Raw genomic sequence first — 25435 nt, forward strand, 5'->3', positions numbered from 1 at the left:
TATATTTTAAAAGTAAGGTAATATAATAAAGAATATAGAAAGTGATATTATCTATTTCTAGTTATAGGGCGTCTTTGTATGAGTCTAAATAGAATTTGTACTGTATAGAATTGAAGTATCTACTAATAAATATATATATAGATTATTCGGGAATAATTCTATCGATAAATATACAATCAGTATACAATTGGTTAACTGTATATATATTGTTTAACCGGGAATAGATTTTTCTGCACGGGTTTAAAGCAGCTGCAAGATAGTTAATTGATTATACAAGGAAAAGGGGAGACAAGAGACAGGCAACGCGGGTGCGGATAGATTGCCACGTACTTCCGGCGCCGGATGCGATATGTACATACATGTCCCAGGTACTAGGGTGTAAGGCCAGTATCTGACCCTCTAGAGAGAAGGCCATAGAGCTGACCTAAATTGAATAGCCCTTAAGGGCCTGAAGTTGTTTGCCGGACTTAGTATCCCACAGCTGGACAGTTCCATCATGGGAGCCCGAGGCCAGCATCTGGCCATCTGGAGAGAAGGCCACAGTGCTGACCCAACGTGTATGGCCCACAAGGGTCTGGAGCCTTTTGCCAGACTTAGTATCCCATAGCTGGACGGTTCTACCTAGGGAGCCTGCGGCCAGCATCTGACTGTCTGGTGAGAAGACCATAGTAATAACTGGACTTAAATGGCACTGGAGGATCTGGAGTTGTTTGCCGGAATTAGTATCCCACAGACGGACAGTTCCATCACGGGAGGCTGAGGCCAGTATCTGGCCATCTGGAGAGAAGGCCACAGTGCTGACCCAACCTGAATGGTCCTTAAAGATCTGGCGCTGACTGCCGGACTTAGTATTCAACAGCCGGACAGTTTTATCACCGGAGCCTGAGGCCAGCATCTGACTGTCTGGTGAGAAGACCATAGTAATAACTGGACTTAAATGGCACTGGAGGGTGTGGAAATATTTTCCAGATTCAATATCCCGTAGCAGGATATTTCCATCAAAGGAGCCTAAGGCCAGTATCTGGCCGTCTGGTGAGAAGGCCACAGTTGTAACCTTACGTAAATAGCTCTCAAGGATGAGACCTTTTCCAGACTTGGCATCCCGCAGCTGGATGGTTTGATCATGGGAGCCTGAGGCCCGTATCTGGCCGTCTGGTGAGAAGGCTACAGTCCTGACCTTATCTGAATGGCCCTCAACGGTCTGAAGGCGCGTATCCCATGAATTCGTAGTTCCTGGTAACATGGTAATTCCTCTTATAGGTGTAAGTTGGATGGTTTTCATTATTGACTTCTCAGCAGCAAAAGCAATTGCAGAATAATAAATCTGTAACGGGGCAGAGCAAGCCATATTTCTGAGGATGAGTCGCCGCGCATCATGTAAAAACTCCGAGATTTCTAAATTTGAGATCTGTATCCTAAATATTATTGTTCAGCAATTTACTAGATTAGGGCAGGGTTTACCTTTGTCAACAAGTTTAGGATACCTATGGCATCACATATTCGTCCCATTATACTCACTGCTTCCAGCCAGTGAAGGAAATGCTGTTCCAGAAAGCTTATTACTTCGTCACTGGCAAGCTCGTTACTTTGCACCAGATGATATGCCCAATGGTAACACGAGTATTGCAAGTGTTTGGGCAGACACTGGTGAACTATCTGGTCCTTGATGTCCTTGAACTCACTTGCATTGCTTGGCAAGCCACAAATATTCTCTTTCAGCAAACTGTTCATGATGTATAAACATCGGTCAGCTATTATTTTGTGCATTTCGTTCTTCTCTACCCGAAGGGCTGTTTTCGTGTGGAGGAGAAAGTATCGGAAACGTAAATGCAAAAATTGGATGAGAGCGTTAGGATCTGTTGGCAGATGAAGGACTGGGTGAAGTGACTGCAGTGAGACTAGTGGATCAAGTATATCACTCATAGGTATACCGAGGAAACTTGCAAGTGTATCAACTGAGATAGGAGCCTGAAGAGTGATAATAGCTCCAACTATGTCCCGGAACTTTTGAACATGTACCTTTGACTCCAAACCAGACCTATCAAGCAGGAGTCCTAACACCACTAAGTGCATATTCTCAGCCGCCCAGGAGGGCGGTGTTCGACCGTATTGGCAATCCCTGGATTGCACATTGGCATCCTTCGCGAGCAAGACCTTAACCACTGCCGCGTGGCCATTGCCGGATGCCCATGAGAGCAGGGTTCGACCATGTTCATTATCCCTAGACTCCACATCGACACCTTGCTCAAGCAGCATTCTCACTACCGGTTCATGTCCTTTCTTCACAGCTGAAAGTAGTAACCTTTTTTGCATATCATCTTTTGACTCCAGCTGAGTTCTTTCTCTTGTGAAAAGCTCTAATAAGTGACGACGGTCGCTTAAGATGGCATAGTAAAGCGGTGTCCCTCCAATATCATCAGCCAGATTAATGTCAGATCCAGCCATAAACAGTACACGAGCTGCTTCCTCATAACCATTCAAGATTGCCCATGACAGCGGAGTCCGGTTATGCTTATCTCCTAAGTCAACAAACGCCCTTGCTTGGAAGAATCTTTTCCAAGACCTTTCGGTCAAGAGCTTCACAATAGCAATATGGCCATTCCCTGCTGCCCAAGAAAGCGCAGACCGTCCGTAAACATGATCCCTGGCGTCAACGTCAATTCCGTCAGTTTCCGTCCAGTGTTTGGTGATGGGTGTAAGCCCAAAATATGATGTAACCATGAGAGTGGTGAAACCAGTTGGGAACTTCGCGTTTAAAGAAGCCCAATAGATTTGAAGCCAGGTTTGACAGCGCTTTGTGCTTGCATCACAAATTATATTAAGGTCTGGTAGCATGTCCTCTAGTTGGAGTTTTGACTCCAATAGATGAGTTGTCCAATATGTAGCAGAGTAGTCCAGGAAGACAGAATGATCGCGACTGGGTCCGATCTCAGCAGATGATGGAGTCTTCTCAAAATCAGTGAAAAGCAGATGTTGGATGCAGATATTGGCAAGAAGGCAGTGTGAATCTTGCAATCGAAGAGAATGTCTCCATTTAGATGACTGATTAATATCATCAACCATCCCCTCCCGAGCGACCAGAAACTCCCTTGCTGTTTGGTGGAGGAGATAAATTTTGGAATCAACAATCATAATAAAGAGCCCACATATAGACCGGATCCCTTCCTGAAAACGGTTCTCCGGTTCGAGAGTGAGGTTGGTATAAGAATGTTGACCCTTCTCTAGAGCCAGCGCGAGATTCATTTCCTTGAGGCTTACGGGCCGTAGGGCTCCAACCACAATGTAAAGTAGTTTCTTGGCTTTTTGAAAGTCCGTACTCCTGGCCAGGATTCGTTCATATGCCTCATCAACAGTCTGTGGGAGATGAGAAGTAGCCTCAACAATTCCTCTTTCGTCAATATAGTCCTTATTCTGGACCAAGTCCCCCAAAGTAAGGTAGACCCAGAGATATGTCCTATGAGTGACACGCGTCAGGTTTTCAAGCAACGTGTCGCGCTCACTATCTGTGAGTTGTAGTCGATCTTGTACGTCATTGACTTTAGCTTCAATGAAAATATCAATCTCTTGAGAAATCTTCTTCGTTTCAACATCGCTTTCGCCACTAAGATGTATAACAGGCTGTCCAGGTATATTAAGAGGTTGAAAGCCCTGTCGGATGTGACTGTAAGGGCGACTAGTAATTAGGAATTTGAGGTTGAAATTCTGTTGGCTCTCATCTTTATAAAGCGTGCGCAAAGCTTCCATAAATTGGGAACATCCATGTTGTTCACATTCGTCCAAGGCGTCCAAAAGAAAAACGATCTCCCCAGTATTTTCCTCACTGGTAACTTTGATCAGAATGTTCCAGAGCTCACTGAATGAGCTGGTGACCCTTTCATTCATTTCAAATCGTTCAAGTATGGTTTCAGTCAGCAGGTCACGCTTCTGGTCAAAGAGCTGATGAAGTATACAGCATAGCGCATTTGTGATACTCTTTTGATCATCAAAGTCATCTTTGAAAAAGAAATATCCAACTGCTCGAGACAAACCGTGCGTGAGAACAGAATCTGCGAGATATTTGGCAAGGACAGACTTGCCACATCCAGGATTTGCAGAGACCCAAAGCATTCGTGATGTTTTACTTGATTCCCAGTCTTGAAAGATCGGATGTGAGATGAACCATTCACAAGTTCCAGGTATTCGGTCAGGGTTCCGGTTCTTTTGGTCTTGATACAGCGACACGTAGAGTTTCTTCAGAGCAGCTATCCGTCTACTTTTCAGTGTTTCGTTCTGTTGAGCTAATGCGTGATTTCTGTGGCTGATATTGTCTTGAGACGGGACAACTGTCAGAAGGAGCCGAGAATAAGTAGCAGCGGCAAGCGCTGCGTATCCCTGCCATTCTTTATTCTTATGGGAGTCGCAGTAGTCACAAATGCCTCGGATCACTAAGCAAGGGAGCTGATCCATGAGTCCAGCTGCCTCCATTTCAAAGCAGAAAACGTTCAAGTCTTGGGCAAGAGAGTCTCGTATTTTTGCGTCCCTCATAACTCGATTTGCAGACGCCACCAGACCGTAATGAATATGAGGCTCGGAAGAGTTTCGGGACGCTCGTCTCACTAACTGGGTCTGGTCACATTCCAAGCAATCAGGATGATTACTCGCATGTATGTATTCTGCATTAAAAAGCCAGTCCTTCTGAGGTCGTGAGAAATTCTGTCTTAGCCTCTCATTTGTGTTCAGTATACGAGAGATAGTACCGTCAATATCTGCCTCCGTAATCATATATTCGCTGCGCACTTTGGACACGGCGTTGAGTAATAGCTGAGGGGGCTTGTTGAGCGAGCTGGTACGTTGGAAACGTCCATCGGGCAGTGTCTTCCCAAAATCATATTGCACCACACCTCCATAAGTACCTGATGGCATGCTAACTACCACATCCCCAAGACGAACATCGGTGCTTTTGTGGGGTACACCACCTGCAATCCCCACCATCAAGGCAAATTTTAGAGAAAAGAATGTTGAATGCATCTTAGCTATGACAGCTGTAGCAGATGTAGTCCCATAAACACCTGAGGGCAGGCAGGCGATAACGACATTGTGTTCCCCCAGTTTGCCAAGTGTATAGGCGTTAGGATCGGTTGGAGGTTGGGGGAGGAGCTCATGAATCTCCTCGAGCATGAGTTTCGCAGCTGTCATCTCCAGTGGCAACGCGCAAACCCAGCCAACGGTGTAGTCGTGATGAGAAAGTTTCATGGCCGCCATTTTCCCACCGCGGTATCGCAGATTATACCAAACAGGGAAACTTTGTCCTACGATATTTCATAACTGAATACCAGACTTCTGGCGACCACATGATCGCGGAATTTTATTTATTTTTTATTTTTTTTTTGGCAAGAGAAACACAGAACTTCAAGTCGATTGAACGCAAGGCCGGAAAGGCAATCAGCTATTTTGTGGGATGAGCGCGAGGCTGTCTACTAGTTATAAGCTGGCGCTGCGGACTGACCAGGGTATGTGACGAATGATATTCTCAGCATGGCCCCAACCTCCAATCCCTTCCGAGTTAAGCAACACTTGTCCACATTGCCATGTTGAACATGGTGGAATTGTATAATTGTCTGTTCTAGGCATAGAAATTGAGTTAGGGGATACATCTATGGTGACCTCGTAACGCAGCTCTCACAAGGTTCCTTCCACGAAGTGGAGGCAAGTGTTTTTCCCAATATGTCAGCCATAGACTAACAACGTCTTGTTACCGGCTTGGCACAGGGTGTTTTGAGGGGAATTGAGCTCACCAGTCCTTTACTAGTCTCTCTGTACCCCGCTCTCTGTCTAGTTTGCATAATCGCTCCGACAGTCGGAGTCCGACTGACTGTCCGACAAACCGTTGTGTGTGGTAAGTGGCAGGACGTACCCGCTCGTCTGAGGGTAATATACAGCCTAATAAGACGCAATATTCCCAGCAGGATTGCTCAAACAATCACAAAGACCGGGGCCCACAAGATGTATGATACGTACACCCAAAAATAATAGTTGTGTTGAAATCACGTGGTATTACTCGCTGGTTGTGAATGAGGCCAGGTGTTCTCCTTCCAAAATCACGGAAACGATTAATACCTCACTTACCCTGCAATGAAGATGGCGCCAAACCTTCCTGCTTGGAAGCTTAGGCTTGATTCTGGCATGATAACCCACACCCTCTTTAGGTGATTATGTTATCACTGATACTGCTCGACGCACCACCATTCGATCAGTAGCTCGTATCTGCTCAAAAATGAGGTGTTATGGCAGTGCCAGCGCTCCTTTGACAAGGGGCGGGCCCCAAACGAACCTTTACACCACTAGCGTCAAAGGCACTTCGTACATATCTATAAGAACACCCTCATTTGTATCTGGACGAGATGGCAACCTTCCTGCTTCAGAAACTCATCTCCGTCACACCTAGAACCCTCGGCAGGGAACTTGCCTATCATGGGTGGTCTAAGAAGGTAATCCGACGGCTTTCGAACAAGTGGGATGCTGACCTGCGGGACTTCTATCTTTATAAGCTCTCCCAATTTCGTTCCTATCACCTTATATATCTGGATGAGTCAGGTTGTGATAAGCGTGGGTCGTCTCCACTTAGTATAACTCCTATCCAAGTATCCGAGTTACTGCGGGGACGGCGGTATCAGATTTTACCGGCATATGCACTCTTTCCTCTACTTTCTTTTTCTTTAAATGGTGGTGGGGCAGAAGAGGATCAACTGTCTCCTAAAGAGTAGATTGTAATGATACACCTTGGTCTTTTTACCAGCAGGGAACAATTCCCCCCATTGGAGGAGCCGATCCTCTACAGATGACCAATCGATCTCAGTCTTCTCAAACCTTTAGTGAGGTCATGTTCAGAGCGCTGGTAGCGGGAAAATTTCTGACTGGCAACCCTGGTCATGGTGGTGTGAGAGCCACGGTTTGCTATTGAGTCCTACCAATATTAGTATCTCCGTCCATCTTCAAATGGCACCAGCAACTAGCTGCATTACGATGATTGTCGGTAGGAGCAGGATTCCACGCAGGCTTAGCTCCCCGTGCGATGAAAAAATGCAACCTATGGGATGCACCTGGCCAACCCAATATCGTATTAGCCAAGGCACCAGCTCATGTTCGTCAATATACCAGAATTGAATGCGGCTTTTTAGTAGAAATGACAGTATACTACACCTCCTATTTTGAAGTTATTTTGGAGAGAAGAAGATGACACCTTTGCCAAAATCTCTACTCCGGAGAAGATAGGTCTCTGCCCTTTGTTGCCATTTGCTTTGCTTGCAGCGAACCATCCAGAAACTCGCATATAAAGTTTTGTTTGATACAGGCCATAAGATACAATAAGTACTAGCCAATCCAAATACGTACTAGATCCCGAATGTAGCGCCGAATAAAAAGGGCGGGAATATGAAAACATTTAAAGCCATGCTTGTCGATCAGTGTATACAGATGCAGGTGAAATCACCTTCCATGTTTTGCATATAGAGATCTGTTTTCAGCCCACTTCCTTTTCCTCGTAACACAGGTGGACCTAGGTTCCGCTATAGAATGTCTGTTGAAGAAGTGGCGGCGGAGGTCAGACATATCAGAATATTGCCTTCCATTACAGCAAGGGTGAGGGCACGAAACATTTCCTTCGGGGGGCAAACTCTCAAGGTGTCTGTCAATATGGTTTAACAATGTGGCCTTCTTGACCCACTGTTGGAACCGCTCGTCCGCTCTCTTTTTCTCATCACCCAGACAGAATGGACATAGACCCGCTACAACTAGCGTATAGCGGAAGGTTAAGAGCCCGCACCTCGGCTGTAGAGCCTGCAGGTGAGATTGGCAACGGTTGATCCAATCTCCTTCGTTGCAAATTAATTCAGCACACAAATAACAGAATTGAACGAAGCTTCGACGGGTACGGCGATGGGCACGTTTGCCGTTCCTGTAGGTCTGCTGGTAAGGTGTCGCATTCAACGATTTGCGTTTGCACTGCAAAATATGCTTTGACCGTTCTTGGAGACCAATGCTGGCTAACATTAGCAATAGAAAGCGACTACCACAAAAAAAAAAAGAAAAGAAAAGAAATAAGAAAGCACACGCAAACCTTGACATCTGTTTGGCCCATATTGGACATGTTCCCTTTACGGGAGTCATACCCAGATAATATACCACCTTCTCGACTGAAGTACGAAGACTAACTGCATCACATAAACATTGCCTCCCAAGATCACCATCAAGAGGCACTTGCTTGAAAATATTGTCATATAAACGTGCTCTTTCAGGCATATATTTACAGTAAATTTGAAAAAGGCAAGTAGTGTCACGTCCCAAAAAGTCGTTGCCAGTAATGTACTCGTCGTAGCAAACATTCCACCAATTTTCAATGAATTCAGAACGTTTACCGCGGATCTTTTCGGCTTTCTTAGTACAAAGTTTAGATCTCTCTGATACCAAGTAGACATGTTTATCAGACCGGCCACGAATCCTCTGCATCAGTTCACTGATCTGTTGGTTAATCAGAATCACTTCCTCATCTTTTTCAAACTCTGCGAGAGAGGCAGCATCAAGTCGAAGCAGAACATTTTGATCACGGTGGTGGGCCATACTCTGTTCCATTTCACGACATCCATAATCTGGATTCAAGTCATAGTACAGAGCCATCATATCTACTGCTTTGAGCGATAACTGGTATCTCAAGTATAAGTCATGCTCCATATAATCTAACGCCTGGCCGCGGGTTGCGGCTATTGCCTTGGCTAAGCAGAAAAATTAGTTAGCATTATGTTCCACCAAAAATTGATGTACACCTTACGATCGATTTTGTTTACTACAGCACCCCGGATTCCATGCACTTGTAAGCGGTCTCTGAAGCCATCCCGTTCAGCCGAACTAGTGAGATGGCGACGCAACGAAGAGAATGCCCACGCTTCGTTTGCTTTGGGACCCTGGGAAGTAGTCATTCGAAAGAAAGGTAACTCTTACACATCCTCTTTCCACTCGAGGATCCACGACTCTCTTCCTTTTGGGGGTTGTTTTTCGAGCAATTCTTCGATGGTTGACGTAGTCCTTTAAGAAACTCAGGGTCAATCACGACCCAGCGTTTCAACTCACCAGCGTCTCCACTCCATTTTATATTGAAAGTGAAATGCTGCAATAGAAGTCAGAAAGAATCGTCACACACGAGATATATACTAATTACCTTATAGTAGAGACATTCATTTATTTTAATATACAAGCTTTATTCAGCAATAGCACCAGCTCTAGCAGCAGAACCAGAAAAGAGAGCCAGTGAGCTTGCAGTCTATACTCTTGCACACTCGTGTACATAATCATAGTCGTCTTCACCAAATAAATAGTAAAGAAGATAATCTATATCTTTCACTGTCACCAAGAACCGCTCTCTAGGCTTAATAGAAAGACTGCGTTTTTCTGTTAACACAGTCCGGATATACTACCTATAATTAGTCGCCCCAGTAATAAATATAAGAACATGAGCAGCCCATACATTTAGAATATCCTTTTTTAAATCCAAGGAAAGCGTTCGCGACGTTTTATACTCCCACGTAGAGATGAAATAAGTAAAATTATTATAGAGTAACTTCTGAGAGAACTTTATCTTTCAAAAAACAACAGAACTTCCTATAAATAGTTTTCATTCTTGTAGTATCTAATCTGGATCTTCTCTAATAAGATTTATATCCTTGGATTCGCTCCGAGAGAGCCTCTACTTAATCTATATTAGCTTCTGCTATCTCAATACTAATATATTATAATAGTAAAATTGGCTTACAGCACCCAGTTAATAACCGCTTATTTATACTTCTCCTCCGTGATTGGAGCAATTCAAAAATAATATACAGTATTCTGAATCTTTTCCTGTTCCTGTTGATACTCTGGGATAAATCCACATAACTCGACTAGTCTCTTGCACTCTTCTGGTAACTTTTCAAGATACTTATTCGAAAATATAGTTATATAATATCACGTGCTAGTATAGATAAAGAAAGACAGATATATTTAGAATAAAACAAGAAAAGATTTCTTTAAAAGACACAAAATATATTTTCTATATCTTGAAATCCCGTGTCTCTCTAATTTTGATACAAAAGATTATTGTAGATAGCTCTATTGTTAACTGTATCACCTCTGATAAGTAGGAATCACCGCTGATAATAGCCGCATATAGGACACTTACCCCAATCACCAGTACTCACCCTAAGTCGATAGTCACCATTGTTTCAGCTTTTTAAAGGGCTAAAGGCCATTATACTTACTGACCACGCGTAATATATGACTTAAGTACAGCTGAGCGGACGGGAAGCCCTGTTCTCCACACCCTATGGTTGTATGTGTTGACTTTATAACTGGAAAGATATCTATCGAGCTGGGGGTAGAAAAAAGAAATAATTCCATGTCCCAGTGGGGATCATATATCACGATCTACGTATCAAATCTGTATATGAACCAGCTTTGAACTGACATAGTTGTAGCCATCTATAATGCTCTGTTTCATATCACGGACAACGCGGATGTTGCTGTCAACAGTAACAACCGACGCATCAACCTGTTCCGGCTGCTAGCTGCAGGCAGTTCGGTTGAGCCCTTTAGCCCCTGAGCATCTCTGGGCTTAGTTTGCAATACAGTGTAGGGTGTACGAATTGCCAACATGGTCAAGGCTCATTATTCTATCTAGTGATGGTCTATGGTGATTTTAGTGCAGGATATATACAGATACGCCATTTCCCAAACATGCGCCCAGCACATCCCCAACGCTCTGATTTTGCCGACCGCGGAGTTTTTATGCAGCCAAAAGAGCTTCCCCAAAGGGCCCTATTATATATCCCATCAGAACCATAAAAACGAGGCCGAGAGCAGGCCTCGAAAGCTGATGTGGGGCCATGGACTGTCCGCCCTTGTCGTTGTGAAACTCGGCTACTTTCTTGACACCGCGCTCTTCCAAGCAGGAAGTGACATTGCTTTGATTGCCATATGTGCTGCAGAAGCGGAAGCATGTCTTCTTGTAGAGTGTGATCTGGTTTGTCTCCCCGCAGCACGCCTGATGAGCGAGGAGGTATTTGTGATCGTTTGGGAATGCAACGACGTCGGTCGAGTTCCAGAGACCAACCGGTGGTGTACTGACGGTTGTAGGACACTTGTTCGTCATGATTGAGATACGTTGTGGTAGACTTTAGATCGTGGTAGGGATTGAAACGTGAGTATAAGTAGATTTTCCTGTTGTTGGACGAGCTTCAGCTCGATATCCACGCCAAAGATGGTTATGGCTCGAAAGTGAGGTTTTGGGTCGGGAGGAGGCACTCTTTCTTGTTGGTAGAAAGAACTCTGAAGTGGGGTGGCACAGCCATATTTATCTTCCTCACATCCGGTTCAATAATTCACAACTATTACAATGTGCAGCCCAGGGACGCAGCCAGCAATGGTGGATGCGATGAGGCTCGTTTTGGCCCCCAGACCGTAGCTTGGGGGCTGTGATTCCGAAGCCCTATGATGACTCTCAACTGCTCTGCCGATCCTCATTTCACCCCCATCGGCTTCGCTGTGGGTCTATCAATAGTAGTGAGAGCTTCTTAGCGTCAGTCTTCGCTCATTATTTTGTTTACTAGCCGAACTCAGCCACTGATATTCATACCCCATCGAGCACAAGCTGTTGTCATCGAGTGCCACACCATGAGGCTTAGATATCTATATCCACATTAGCTATGCATTCATGCGCAATGTAAATTAGAATCTTACTGGTTGCTTGTTCCTGATATCGGTGGGCCTTGTTCTGAGGCTCTGCTGGCTAAGACACATCATGCTTTGGGGATCCTGCATGGCGCCAGGATGTTAGTTGCGTCTCTGTGCACAGTTTAGGGGCCACTAAGAACGAGACCAAGCCGAATACGTTCGCTAGATACCACCCTGTCCGTTCTCTCCTGTGCCACCTTTTTACTTTTCAGCTAATAGTGGGAACGCCACGAAGGCTTTCTAGCTTGCTAGGACTGTCATTGGCTAGGTACGTGGTTTAGTGATCTACTAGAGATGTTTTCTTGCGTAATACTTGTGGTTACTCCTAGTAGAGTACTGACTCATGTCTTTGGCAATCTTGACTGACAACTTCCTTACGCATATATTACAATAAAGGATGATCACTATGTACAGTACAACACAGCGAGTGGATATGACAAGTCACTAATGTGATTTCGGCTCCTAGATACGCGATCAAATCAAATCACCCAAATGCAACTGTTAGAACTGAACCCTCTAGTTAATATAGTGCATCTCTACCATTCACGGTCGCACCTCCGCTTTCAGTGTTCCGAATCCAATTCGAGGATGATAGTTGGGCACCGCAGTAGCTCCAAAGTCCCACACAGTATAGAACTGTTGCAGCAAAGGCGTGCCGAGAAGGGCGAAATCATTGCTCCCGCTGTCATCGAAGGGTGGATTGCATGCGTCCTTCCTGTCGGCAAATCCAGGGTGGGCCAATTGATCGCCGGTTAAAGTCAATTTGGGGTCGGTTTCGGAGTCCCCGAAATGGAAAGTGACCGACCAGCTCGAGTTGAAGTCCCTGCACAGAGGTATATAGCCGTCTTGACTAATGGCTGTCCAGTTCATGCCAATTGAGGTGTAAAGCTCTGCAATGGTATTGGACGGTACCTGTAATGCTCCGGCCCCCGTGTCGAACACTGCTCTACCTCCATTAAGCTTACTGGTGGCTTGCCTTTTGCCTCTATTGCTTGATCCAGCAATCGATGTGAGCGTGGCGCGCCACACCTGGTACTCCTTTTCCGATGCCAATGGAACATATGTCAAGTCGCCATCGGCATACTGCTCCTCCTTCGAGCCGCCGATGGTAAAAACACCTTCCGGGTTTGCTCCGGTATCGTCGAACTCTTTGCCATAGTAGATCGCAAACCGGGGCTCGTCAAGGTGACCCTGCTGCATAAGCGTCTCAACGACCGTCGTGGTGTTCGCGACAGCAATAGTGCTAAAGGCTAACCCCAAGAACCCATCCGCGGAGATGAATCGCCAGGAAGTCCCATTCGCAGCTAGGAATGTCTGGTTCCACGTCAAGGCGGCATCCCCTTGGGCCCCAGCCGGGAGGCTGAATGTATCGGCTACTCCTGGGCCGGCGGTCTTGCCTCCAAAGTAATCAATACTTCCATAAGCTCCTAGACGCGTGCCAGTCGAAGAGGCGGAAATGTTGTAACCTTTCCGGTCAAACCTGGTCTGGTTAGCTTTGTTGCTTGGAAACATGCAGGTTATTTAATCCATGGAGGTTGTACCCGCTGCCGTTTGGACAAGTTGTTGCGCAGTTCTGGTCAACCACCCATGTGGAAGATGAGCCAGTATCAAAATGGAGGAAATGTGCTTGAGCAGGTGTCCCGATATCTACTTCCACTGATGCCTAGAAACATCAGTTCTGTTAGCATATGCTGAGTACACGAGATCAGGGTGTCGGCCTACATAGCTATTGCGAAAGTGAATTGGCAGATCAACAGTTGTACACCATGCCGATGGTAGGATTGCTGCTATCATGGCAATCCGATGTGAATATCGTGCCATTGCGACTCGTATTAATGCTCGTTGACAATAAACTTGCGGATGATCATATATTTTCAAAGGCTAACGGAGAGATAGATGGAGTTACCGATGCAAGAAATAACTACATTCCCTGTGCCGACATCTGGACCAACAACCCGAATTTATATCCATCCCGTCGCAAGGGTAATTGCGCCTTCTTGCCTCCTCTGCTAGATACCAGCCATGAGGTAAAAACAGACCATCCACTCAGGAGAGCAATCCAGACGCCATCGCTACGAAAAGCGGGAAAACGGGATTTGAAGCTGTCGCAATAGGCTGGCCACCAAACACCATCATGAATCTGAAACATAGCGTCGGGCCGGAAGGGTCTATCCCCGGGGAGAAGTCGCGTTCATTGAATCTACCAAACCGTGTCCTCTCGGGCCGCTTTTTATATGGGTCATATATGGAATCTGGAGCGTCGATCGCTGGAGAACACGAACGCGATAAGCATGTGGTGAACGAATTAAGCTCTTGGACTAGAGATCTACAGGCTCAGACACTTCGGAGCCCTGCCGGGGGCTCCGAGCCCTATATTAGTGTCTCGGACTTCTGAGACATTGTTTCACGGACGGACTTGTGCAGAGTAATGATATGGGCGTCTGCCTGCAGTTATGGTCGCGTGGGAATATTCTTAGAGAAGGGCAAGCCGATACCTACGGAGTATACCTCAGCAGGTGAATTTAGGCTAATTACCAAAGCAGATGAGATATTCTTGAAGAAGATTATTGGGTTCACACTAGCTAGCTCCTCTTGGCTCAGATAAACGCATCCCGTGAACGCGTGGCCAGTGACCTGGTCGCCCCATCCTCACCGGCGCATTAAGCTTGTTTGCTTGGCGCATGTTTACATCCAGGTAATTAGCAGTCGAATTAAGCTGATCAACATGCAGTGTGCCGTAAGTCGAAGTGATCATGATGTTGGCTAATGAAGGAGACAGCATCCCGTGCCATCCTGGCGATTAACCATGGACAGACTATTCTGCAGCCCGTGGGATGAGGCCGGATATCGAAACACGATAGACCTCGAAGGATCTTAATACCTCGGTTGAGAAGGCACCAGCGTTTGTAACTACGTACCTGTGCACCTTGTGACACTAGCGCCCAAGCATCTACTCCGTACTCGTGATACGAGATATCATTTGGTACAAGACATGCGTTAGATAACCAATCCTACGAGCAGGGTCATACTCAGCTTAGGGACGGATTTTGAGAAGGATCAGCGCGTCACTTGCACGACATTACTGCAATGAGTATGGCCTATATGCACACAGGAAATCAACAAATTAGGTTCACATTATGATACAAATGTGCAATGGCTATACGCAGGTCTTAAATTATTGAGAGCCTGCCGGCTATCAACTCGCAGAGAGCCTTTTTCTACCACTATCTGTGTATTAATTTTAGCCAACGTTTATTGCAGTGTAAGTCTCGGCCTCCCTTCTATAGGGACAAACAACCGTCTCGTTTTAGACCGCCACATCCTAGACAACTCCGCCAGTTCCTCGAGGGTGGAACCACAAAATTACGAAGCCCTGCTACCAACCCCGCGGGAAATTAGTCACTCCAAGTCAGCCAGGACGCTGGCTGGCGGTGCATAAAAGGTCACTCCGGTCAGGGGCGTCGAGAAATCGAGCAAGCGATCGTGTAATCCAGGAGGGTTGCCGATGAACATGCGCTCTAGCATCCTCTCAATGACCCACAAGCGGCGCGTGTATCCGATAAAATATGTTCCAAACTCGCCCGAGCTAGGGTTTCCGAAAGGCATATTGTCGCGCAGAATTTCATGTTCCTCTCCATTCTCCTCGATGGTCGCGAGCGATTTGTGTGACTGTTGTTTACCTTCATCCGCATCATCCAACTCGATGTTCTCCCACTTGGTGCGGCCGATGATTGCTTCCTGCTTCTCGGAGGAGAGAGACTTCCATGCTTGCAGGTCGTGCACGTACTTCTGCACCACGATGTAGCTTCCTCCAGTAGCGGAGGTATCTTCTTCGGCGACAAGGAGTGTATCGGAAACTGATGGGCCGGTTGGGTTTGCTGTGCCGTCGACAAACCCAAGCAAGTCGCGCACGTCGAAATAACGGAATCCGACCGTCTGATCGACAACCGTAACGGAGTCGCCGAGGAGGTCCATCAATTGGCGCTCGAACTCGAAGCATAGGTCACGACGATCCGAGCGGATGTGGAAAAGCAGGTCGCCGGGGGTGGACACTGCGGTGTGTTTTTCGCCCTTTATCTCACGGAATGGGTGCAGCTCGGCCGGGCGAGGAAGACCGGTAAGGCGATCCCAGACGTTGCTGCCGATTCCGACGGTACATGCGAATTGGGCAGCGAGGTCGCGAATAGAAACGTTCTTGGAGAGGTCATCGACGCTAGCGAGAGTCGAGCGGACCGTCTGAATGGCCTCCGAGTCGTCCTTCACGGACACGACCAGGAAGGTTGCAGATTGGGTCAACGGTGCGTCGACGCGTTGGGGTTCGATTGGGGTGCGACTGCTCATATTTGCGGTTGTGGCTGGTAAACGGGTTCTCAATTGAGGGGTTACAGGACGTCGGAGCTCTCTTGAGGACGTAATCCCAGCTACTTGCTGGCTTGCGATGCTGTTTCGAAGTGGTGGTCTAGGCAATGGACGGCTGCGGCACTGTTGGGAAACTATATTGTACACAATGTTCCTGCTTCTGGGGATCCTGTTCATATTTTACCACCGACAGCTCCGGCGGACCTTGTCTGACATGAGTCAACTCTGGAAGTCACTAAGGTCAGGACACCGAGTCGAGCTGAAGTGGAGCGTGAGGGGTCAGCAATTGAGGGCTAATCTTAGATATCAGAGTTCACTTACTCCTTTCGGCGTTGACGTCACTACTCCCGCTCTCGATTGGTCCACCATGTGACCGTCCAGTAATGGAGAAGCCTAATTGGTCAACGTTCAAGAGGACTCTTCGTTGCAGTATATCCAGGAATGTTGTCCCAGATTGTGAAGATAAAGGACCAGGAAACTCGGTGAGCTTGTAATTATGGTGTCTTACCGTTTCTATAACTATATAATGGTTATATATAACAAAATATTGCGAGTTGCTTCAATATCTACCTCATACCTGCATACCACAACATGGCTAAACAACATCATTCCAATTCCGAGTCACTTCCTATTGGCCACTTAGTATTACCGAATTAAGGTTGGCTTGCTTTCCGGTAGACACTACTCTACAGCTGGTTAGATCCATTGGTCCGTGCGAAGAGTCGTGTCGATCTTTCGCGAGTTTCCAGGCGAGATTAACTGACAGCATTGTTCTAGATGCAGCGGATACAGGCACAGATGTAAGCTCCAGACTAAAGATTAAATCATATAGAAGTTCTTAATTGCGGCTATATCACGAGCTAATTGTCAATTCCCAATTCCCAATATCTTTGGAGGAACTGCTCTTGCGTTCTCTTCTTTTAATGCTTCCTGTCAATGCCTACAAAATGACAATGGGGCATTCTACACAATCCGAAATTCAAGGCAGGGTTTCCATTTATCGCATCGCTCTCCGTTCTAACCGACCCGAAGCCGAAGCCGAAGCAAAGCCGTGTGCTCTGGAAAGGCAAGCAAAACGACACAGCAACTGTACCATTGGGGCTGATCTAGAAATAATACCGCAACCACGATTAGGCAAAACACAGCTTCCAATTCTGGTTGTATTGCCCGACTTTACTATCACTCTTTGTCGGAGAAACCAAAGAGATTCTACCCGATAAATATCTATTGTCTGTAGAGGAGATATCCGGCAGTACTATCTAGAAAACTTAGACTACAGTAATTTCTATACAGTTAATATAGATAAAAAGCCTAATCCAGTTACTCTAAATGTAGGGTAATATTATTTGTCAAGCATCTATTATAGAAATATTTTTTATTGATACAGTATCACAACTACCGAATCTATCTTTTTGCTAAGGACAAGAGTTTATATATATGCCGATAACAAGACTCTCCGGAACCGAAACTCAAGAGATGGTATTGTTATCGACAAAAGAATCTATATCAAAGCTGCGGGATAGATATTGTCGGAGTAGAGCTTCTTGGCTATTAGATATTAAATAAATTAAAAGTGGATTCCGATCTGCGATGGATGCAACGAGCTCCTATTGCCAATCGATGCAGCACTGGATGACGTCCCCATACTCTGAACTGCAGAACGAACTCTGCAAGGTATCTCCATATCTCCGATAAGCCGCTTCCTTATACGACGATTGAATGCTGGATTAAGAAAATAGAGATAATTACCGGCTTTCTGCAGGTCACGCGTCCATACAGCTTGCAATACAGGGCAGAGACAACATTAGACAGCAGAGATGCGTTACTCCAGCATATTAACCTTCGATTTACACATACTAACGCATCTTAGGATCTATTAGTGATTCCCTGCGCAATCTTATTTATACATTATACCGACACCCGGATCCTTTTGCACTATAATCTCGGCAGAAGGATCAATAAAAATCTTCCTGCCATTATTCGCGGTTTTAATCCTGAAGACGACATTATGCCCTCAGGAATTGACTACCGCACAATTGTCCCCTGTCAATCAAGATCCGGAAATCGTTGATCTAATTCGCCGGCGCAACAAGCTTACTCGCCAAATAGATCGCCTATTGTCGAATTACTATGGAACAGAACAATACACAATATATAGGAAGCTGAATCACAAGATTACAGACATCAGGCAGCGAGCACGGAATATATTACTTACTCAGTTCTAAGTAAAGTATGACCGCGAGCAATCGATACTGGGAATCAAATGTCAGCTGTCTGGATAATCTGACCGAGGAAGAAAAGTCTCTTACGTGTTCAGAAGCGGTATCACTGCCTCAGAAGCGACTGATAGAGATTCTTCTCACCCTACCTTGCCTGATATTCGAGGAGAAACGACGCTGCACAAAGCAATACTGACGCCCCCAGGATCGATACCAAGGGAATCGTCGTATCCAGTGTTTTGGGTAGAAGCATCCAACGAGGCCTTTCAAAAATAGATCGTAATCGACCCTCTAGCGGCGAGGACCCTGGCAAAACCAATCAGCCTCGAACCGCCCATAACTGATCCATATAATCTTCTAAGCTACGTTGTCGCGTTTGAAGGAATCGCTTCGGCCAGAGATGTGACAGGACGTTACACGAAGAAATTCAACGCAAAGATTCGCAAACTTCGAATTGAATCGACCAAGAATAGTGAAGCTTAGTGGAAAAGAGTACTTGAGTGCTTTGAAAAGCCATCCCTAGAGGACCGCAATGTGCTCGAAATTGGTGAGTTAACAGCAAAAGCAGCGTCAGAGCCTATGCCGTGGAATGTGCAAGACTTCAAAAACCACCCTGTCTACGCGCTAGAGCGACATCTTCGTCGTAACGAGGTTATACTTTCGAACCGCGTTATTGGACAAGTTAGTCATGCGAAGGCAGAAACCAATGGTCAAACAGAGCCAGTATATCGCTGGTCTGATATCCACGCCCTTACAAATGCGAATAAGTGGTATCAACTTGGCCGAGGTATTTAAATGGGTGGGTAGGCTCTAAAGTGTATACTAGCAAGAAACAAGGCAATAAGTATAAATGATGAAGAGAAACCCGAAGAAATGGCTTTATATGTATATTTCCAAACATAATTATACCAACCGCCACCTGTTTTCGAGGGAAAGGTTTCGAAGAACGCCTATGGGAATCTGGATATTCATGTCCCAAGGATGGTGCCTCCAGGTGGAGTTTATATCAGGCATCTCGATGCTGTATATGCTGCACAAGTATTAGGGGTTGACTATCCGGACGCTGCTACAGGGGTTAACATTAAAGGACAACATGGCACAGCTATTATACAAGGAGTAGTAGTTGCTGCTGAATACTATGAGGCGGTCCAAGAGATGTTAAGCTACATCGAGGAAGAGAAGTTGAGGAATAAGCTTCAAGATAGGTCTGCCCAGGTCCTCTGTACCTGGAAGTATTTTCTGTTGAAACCTCGGACTGCCGAGCAAGTTAAAAGGCCACAGGGTTGAAGGCGAAGCTGACAGCGGAGCGAGTAGGCTTTCGGAAAGTAAGGAGCCAGAAGAGCTGGGCGGCGGGTTCTTTCTCGAGTCTGGTACCGAGCTGGCGAGTCCGCCTCACTTTCAACTCTGGTCCATCCAATGGGTATGCTGCTCAGAATCAAGAGACCGGTGGTGGGTTTCTCCCCGAGTCTGATTGGGGGATGGCTTTATCTTTATGTTCACATCGACCTGAGTTGGGCAATGGAGGCCAGCCTCTCTCTTACGTCGATGTGGATGATCTCGTTGGCGGGCTTGTTCCTAAGGATGAAGGAAAATATTTTGATACTTATTTGTCCTTAACTGTCATGGTTTCCCTGCTAGTAAATAAAACCATACACCGCCTCAAGTTCCAACCAAGTTCCAGGGTATTGCAGTGGAAACGGGCGTTATATTGTAGTATTCTAGCCCTAATTATCCGTCAGCCCACCAGGCACCCAGAAATCGAGATCTCGCAGCGGTAGCTGTGGCCTTGAATAATCCATTACGTAGATACCTCGTCATGATTGGGGCTTCACCCAAATTATCGAAAATATCATATAGAATGGCCGTAAGCGCTCGAAACTACTTCATCGAGGATTAGCAGCTAAATGTGACATGTACTCTAGCCTTCTAGCCACTTTATTCCATGGCTGGTGATACTGTTCCAAAACTCGCAGTTCTTATCGACGCGGACAATGCGCGTTTCTCTATAATCCATCATCTCCTCGCTGAAGTCGCAAAATACGGCACAGTCCATGCGAAACGAGCGTATGGAGACTGGAGTAGTCCCTGTCTCAAGGGCTGGAAGGACGAACTCCTTCAGCATTCAATTCAGCCAATCCAGCAGTTCGCGTATACTCATGGCAAGAACTCAACCGACTCAGCTATGATCATAGACGCGATGGACCTTCTCTACTCCAACCGCTATGATGGTTTTTGCCTTGTCTCCAGCGACAGTGACTTCACCCGGCTAGCCGCTCGTATACGTGAGTCAGGACTCGTGGTATACGGGCTCGGGGAGTACAAGACGCCCAAGCCCTTCGTCGCCGCCTGCGATAAATTCATCTACACTGAAAACCTCGTGCATCTTGATGAGCTTGTCCCGCATGCCGATAGTATTATCTCGTCTCGGAATTCTTTGTCGGTTAAGGAAGCTCAGAATGATGAACACTTAGAAAGTCAGTTACGAACATCGGTAGAAGCAGCTTCCGATGATGATGGATGGGCTAGGCTCTCCGATGTCGGTCAGCTTCTTACCAAGAGATATCCAGACTTCGACTCTCGTAGTTACGGGTATCATAAGCTCAGCGATTTGATTACCGCTTCTTCTGTATTTGAAATCAGCCGCCGATCTCGTCGGAAGAAATCCTCTACCCAGGTTTATGTACGTGATAGACGCCGGAAGTCTAAGGGATGTACTGAATAAGTATATCTTTTAAGTAATCTTATTCGTTAGGGCTTCATCTGGTACTTGAGCGATTTGAGCAAACTTTTATGCGGGAAGTCTTTGGTGGTGGTCACCAGTCCTGCGTTACAAGTTGCTTTAGGCAGTAGCATTGTGATAAGAGTCTAATGCCGGACACGCTATTATTATGCCTGAACAAGCTGTATCTTCAGCCAGAAATCAGTCGCTAAATCCAGCTGACAGATGTATAGACCATGGCGAGAGCTATTGTGGGGCTTTGGCACATCAGTCGCCGAGCAAATGCCCCAGCAGGTACTTTTCCTTACGAGGCTTAGCAAGATTGGAATGTTTCACGCTGCTAAGGGGGCTGCCTTTTGCTACGTATCCGTTAATATACTCTCCACAAAACGAAACTCCTGTTGTGTGACAAGGATGACAAGCCCTCCGAGAAAACTTCTCGAACACTGAGGTCTTTGACGGGGTGTGGAAACCGCCAACGATTTACTCCACACAAGATCCAAACAAGTTCTGGGTTGAAACGGCGCTGGAGGCAACTTTTGTGATCGGCCAAAAGAAAATTCCTTACAACCAGCCCTATTATGTTGTCTTTCGATATGGCAGAGGGCCTAATCCGCAAATTTCGAGAAATTATGAATCCGCTGCGGGTTATCAAAGCCTTTGGATGTGAGGATTCCTCACTAATTTTGAAGCGGAACGAGCCCGTGGAGAAAAGAACAAACATCCTGAGCTTTGACGCAGTCAGAATGCTGCTCAATATCAATCTACTTTGGGATAGGCCTTGCTGGCAATCATAACCCCAGTGCTATTTTAAAAGCTCTTTTGCCTGTTTGGATTTATCAGTTATCATTCTGTTGTTCTACTCTCTTGAATCAACGTTCATCTTCCCTGTGCAGTTCATAAAGCGACGACTTGACCTCCAGGTATTAGTATACAATATCAATTTCATATTAGGTGCAATCGTCGTGGAATGCTAGGATATCCCAGCTCAAGTACTGATCAATTCCTGCCTGAATATAGATCAATATACATCCTGAGCTGAGAGTGGAATGCGGCAGATCAAGTGCATTGCAGGATTGTTGGTATGTATCCTGCATATCGCTTTCGAAGTTAGATACCAGGTCAGGTCATGGGATCATGCCTTTTCACTAGCAACTAGGCTCCATGGCACCGAGACTCTTGTACAAAGATCTGGGGATGAAAACAGCCTTCCCAGTCTACGTAGATCCCTAGTGGCTTTTGGATACACGATGACGGTGGAAAATATTGAGACCTTGGCAAGGTCCGGACGGTCAATATCTGCCATAGTAGCTGAATATTACATAGTAGTGATGGATCCACTATTGGTTTCAAGGCCTGCTGGGTACTGGAAGCAGAAACGGGACCAGCACCTCGGAACCTTCTAGGAACTCTGTGGTCTCCACTTTTTCATGGCTGGTGAGACTTCACAGTCAACTATGTCTGCTTTTTGGCCTGTGTTAGACTGGTATATCCGTGGACTAGGAACCGTGGGGCAGTCAGATGATCTGGGGTTGATCGTAAACTAGAATTATACCGGGAATATCATGAAGAAGGTCTTTTCTTTTTCCAACTACCAACACCAGGGATAGCTTGCTTAGACCGTGTAGAATCCGGTACTTGTTCAGTTTTGATTACGTAGGTCCTTCCTTCCGGCGGATGAGTACAGCACGTGCGCTTCCGTAGATCAACAGTTGTCGCACCACAACAACGGTTGTTTCTAAAGAAGCTGAAGTTTGTTGATTAGTAAATGAGTTAGTACTGGTTAAATGGCTTCCCTAGGCTAGCAGATATATGTATTTGCCCATAAGGTGTTTCTGTTCCTGGGTAGATATGGCAAGGCGCAATACCTGCAGAGTGCTGATAAATGTAAACAAGCGGAGGTATAGAAATAAAACAAGGACACGTAGGGGCGTTATAGTAAATTATTATCCCAAGGAGTTGGATAGAGGGCAGTTCGAGTTCTAAAATTCTAGGAAATTCACTGAACATGCTGTGGAAGAAAGAATAACTAATCCTGTATTGCTGGTTTGAATTTTGAGAGTATGCTTTTCGAGCTATTCTATTTTCTCAAGACATTGCCTGCGTAGAGACTCAGATGATTGAAGTTAGAAGTAGTGACATTGGAGAAAACCAAGGATGGCGAGGTGTTTTGTGTCGGAGCTTTCCTGGCTGCGTATTCCTTGCCCTAATCGAAGTTTTTTTCTCCCGTACCCTATAATATGGACTTATATAGCAACGAAATAGATTAACTACAGCGACTAAAGAGTAAAACCCCACAAGGCTAACATGCAATATGCATTCCTCACCAACCAGTCGGATGACGTGCTTACGTACTAATCTCTGGCGGAAAATTATTCCCCAAGGGATGCGTCGATCCCAAACACTTTCCCTTTCCTGAACCTCCAGAGGGAAGGGAAAAATCATAATTGAACATAGAATGGCGATACCCGTCAAGGGCCCGGCGCAGCATGATCGTGAGATATCGCCAAATCCCCAGCCCGGCGTTAGCGCTCCCATGATCGGCGATAATGATGAGCAACAACAACACATCGTCTCCCAAGAGGAACGCGAAAATCTGCACCGCGGACTGTCCCAGCGACATGTCCAGATGATCGCCATCGCGGGCGCCATTGTATGTGAATCTACACCATGTTGTCCTGAATTACCCATTAAATGACGCATTCGAGCCTCTAGGGAACAGGACTTTTCCTGGGTCTCGGCGGCGCGATCGCGACAGGCGGACCGCTTGGTGCTCTTCTCGGCTACGTCTTCGTCGGACTGATCGTATGCTGCATTCAATACGCACTGGGCGAGGTCTCTGCGTTGATGCCGGTCACGGGTTCATTCGTGCGACACGCCGAACTACTGGTCGACCCTGCATTGGCTTTTGCGATCGGCTGGAACGTCGTTTATGGCTCCTTCTTGGCCGTGCCGAGTGAGATTTCCGCGGCTGTAGTGATGATCCAATACTGGACAGATATCAATGCCGCGGTATGGGTGACCGTGCTAATCGTCGTGTCCGCCGCCGTCGCCATTACACTGGTGCGTGTGTACGGTGAAATCGAGTTCTTTTTCGCCCTCTTGAAGATTCTGTTGGTGGTCTTCGTCGTGATTCTCGGTCTCGTAATCGATCTCGGGGGAATACCGGGCAAGCCACGATTAGGCTTTCACTACTGGAAAGAGGGCCTATTTGTCGAGTACATTGCCAGTGGCGCATGGGGTCGCTTTCTCGGTTTCTGGGCCGTGATGACCAACGCTGTCTACAGCTTCTCGGGCGTAGAATCCTTGGCGATGGCAGCAGCGGAGACGAAAAACCCACGCCACAACATCCCCAAAGCTTGTAAAAGAGTGTTTGTGCGTGTGACTATATTTTATCTCGCTGCAGTTCTCGTCGTGAGCATGCTAGTCCGAAGCTCCGACCCAAGACTTAGAGATGACTCTGGTACAGCCGCAACGAGTCCCTTCGTGATTGCGGCTAGCGACGCCGGCATTCAAGCGATACCATCAATTGTCAATGCGATCTGTATTACTTCAGCATGGTCCGCCTCCAACCAAAGCATGCTGGCAGGTACACGAACACTCTACGGTCTTGCCGTCAAGGGACATGCACCCAAGATCTTCCTGAAAACCTCCAGCTGGGGCGTACCATACATGTGCGTCGCCGCCCAGACAGCTGTTTCTTTCCTAGCGTACATGTGTGTCTCGAATAGTGCCTTGACCGTCTTCTATTGGTTCCTCGATCTGACAGCAGCTGGTGTCTTGGTATCGTGGATTACGATCGCATTCAATCATATTCGCTTGTTGCAGGCACTAAGGGCACAGGGGATCCCGGCAACTGAGTTACCCTGGCATAATCGCATAACTTGTATGTTTTTTCTCATCTGGAGTTCTCGAGATACTATATATCCGACTAACGCTCTGTAGACTTTTCTTCGTGGTTTGCTTTTATCGCCTGCATACTCATCCTCTTCACTGGTGGATTTACCGTCTTTACCGCCGGGAATTGGGACCCTGCCTCCTTCGTGTCGTCTTATTTGTATGTGTTACCGGTTCACGATTTTCATGCACTAAGCGAAAGGACTCACAATGATCACAGAGACATCCCCCTCGTGTTAGGTGCATATGGGCTCTACAAATATATTCGCGGGACGAAAATCATTCCCTTGAAGGAAGTCCCTGTTCATCAAGCGCTGGAGGAGGCACGGAATGATCCGGAAAATGTACCGATCAAGAAGGCTCAAGGGTGGAGAAGGCTTAATATTTTATGGGCATGAAGCTGAAGGCGATAAGTATAACAGAAGCACGGCTTCCATGATGATACGTATATGCATACATGCATTGATATAGACAGCATTCTATTCCGGCATTTCTTGGCGGTAGG

General features: G+C 46.4%; 6 protein-coding genes across 6 annotated transcripts; 2 read left to right on the plus strand and 4 right to left on the minus strand.

Moving 5' to 3' along the window:
* Nucleotides 1-424: 424 nt before the first annotated feature.
* Nucleotides 425-5241, minus strand: ABOM_008623 (WD-repeat protein; the record flags this gene model as incomplete). The annotated part of the gene is made up of 2 exons (XM_022535752.1): nt 425-1408; nt 1519-5241. The coding sequence occupies 2 exons, from the start codon at nt 5239-5241 to the stop codon at nt 425-427; spliced, it is 4707 nt and encodes a 1568-aa protein (XP_022386984.1).
* A 5548-nt stretch (nt 5242-10789) lies between these two features.
* On the minus strand, nt 10790-11155 carry ABOM_008624 (uncharacterized protein; the record flags this gene model as incomplete). The annotated part of the gene is made up of 1 exon (XM_022535753.1): nt 10790-11155. The coding sequence occupies one exon, from the start codon at nt 11153-11155 to the stop codon at nt 10790-10792; it is 366 nt and encodes a 121-aa protein (XP_022386976.1).
* Nucleotides 11156-12279: 1124 nt separating this feature from the next.
* Nucleotides 12280-13557, minus strand: ABOM_008625 (pepsin-like aspartic protease; the record flags this gene model as incomplete). Its single annotated transcript, XM_022535754.1, has 3 exons — nt 12280-13216; nt 13278-13399; nt 13459-13557. 3 exons carry the CDS (start codon nt 13555-13557, stop codon nt 12280-12282), a joined length of 1158 nt encoding a protein of 385 aa, XP_022386983.1.
* A 1578-nt stretch (nt 13558-15135) lies between these two features.
* Nucleotides 15136-16077, minus strand: ABOM_008626 (Dyp-type peroxidase; the record flags this gene model as incomplete). Its single annotated transcript, XM_022535755.1, has 1 exon — nt 15136-16077. One exon carries the CDS (start codon nt 16075-16077, stop codon nt 15136-15138), a length of 942 nt encoding a protein of 313 aa, XP_022386982.1.
* A 4095-nt stretch (nt 16078-20172) lies between these two features.
* ABOM_008627 (NYN domain-containing protein) lies at nt 20173-21036 on the plus strand (the record flags this gene model as incomplete). Its single annotated transcript, XM_022535756.1, has 2 exons — nt 20173-20178; nt 20245-21036. 2 exons carry the CDS (start codon nt 20173-20175, stop codon nt 21034-21036), a joined length of 798 nt encoding a protein of 265 aa, XP_022386981.1.
* A 2455-nt stretch (nt 21037-23491) lies between these two features.
* On the plus strand, nt 23492-25328 carry ABOM_008628 (putative arginine permease; the record flags this gene model as incomplete). The annotated part of the gene is made up of 4 exons (XM_022535757.1): nt 23492-23686; nt 23749-24919; nt 24979-25090; nt 25151-25328. The coding sequence occupies 4 exons, from the start codon at nt 23492-23494 to the stop codon at nt 25326-25328; spliced, it is 1656 nt and encodes a 551-aa protein (XP_022386980.1).
* Nucleotides 25329-25435: the final 107 nt, after the last annotated feature.

This window comes from Aspergillus bombycis (genome assembly GCF_001792695.1).
Source record: "Aspergillus bombycis strain NRRL26010 chromosome Unknown contig00073, whole genome shotgun sequence".
NCBI classification, from domain to species: domain Eukaryota; kingdom Fungi; phylum Ascomycota; class Eurotiomycetes; order Eurotiales; family Aspergillaceae; genus Aspergillus; species Aspergillus bombycis.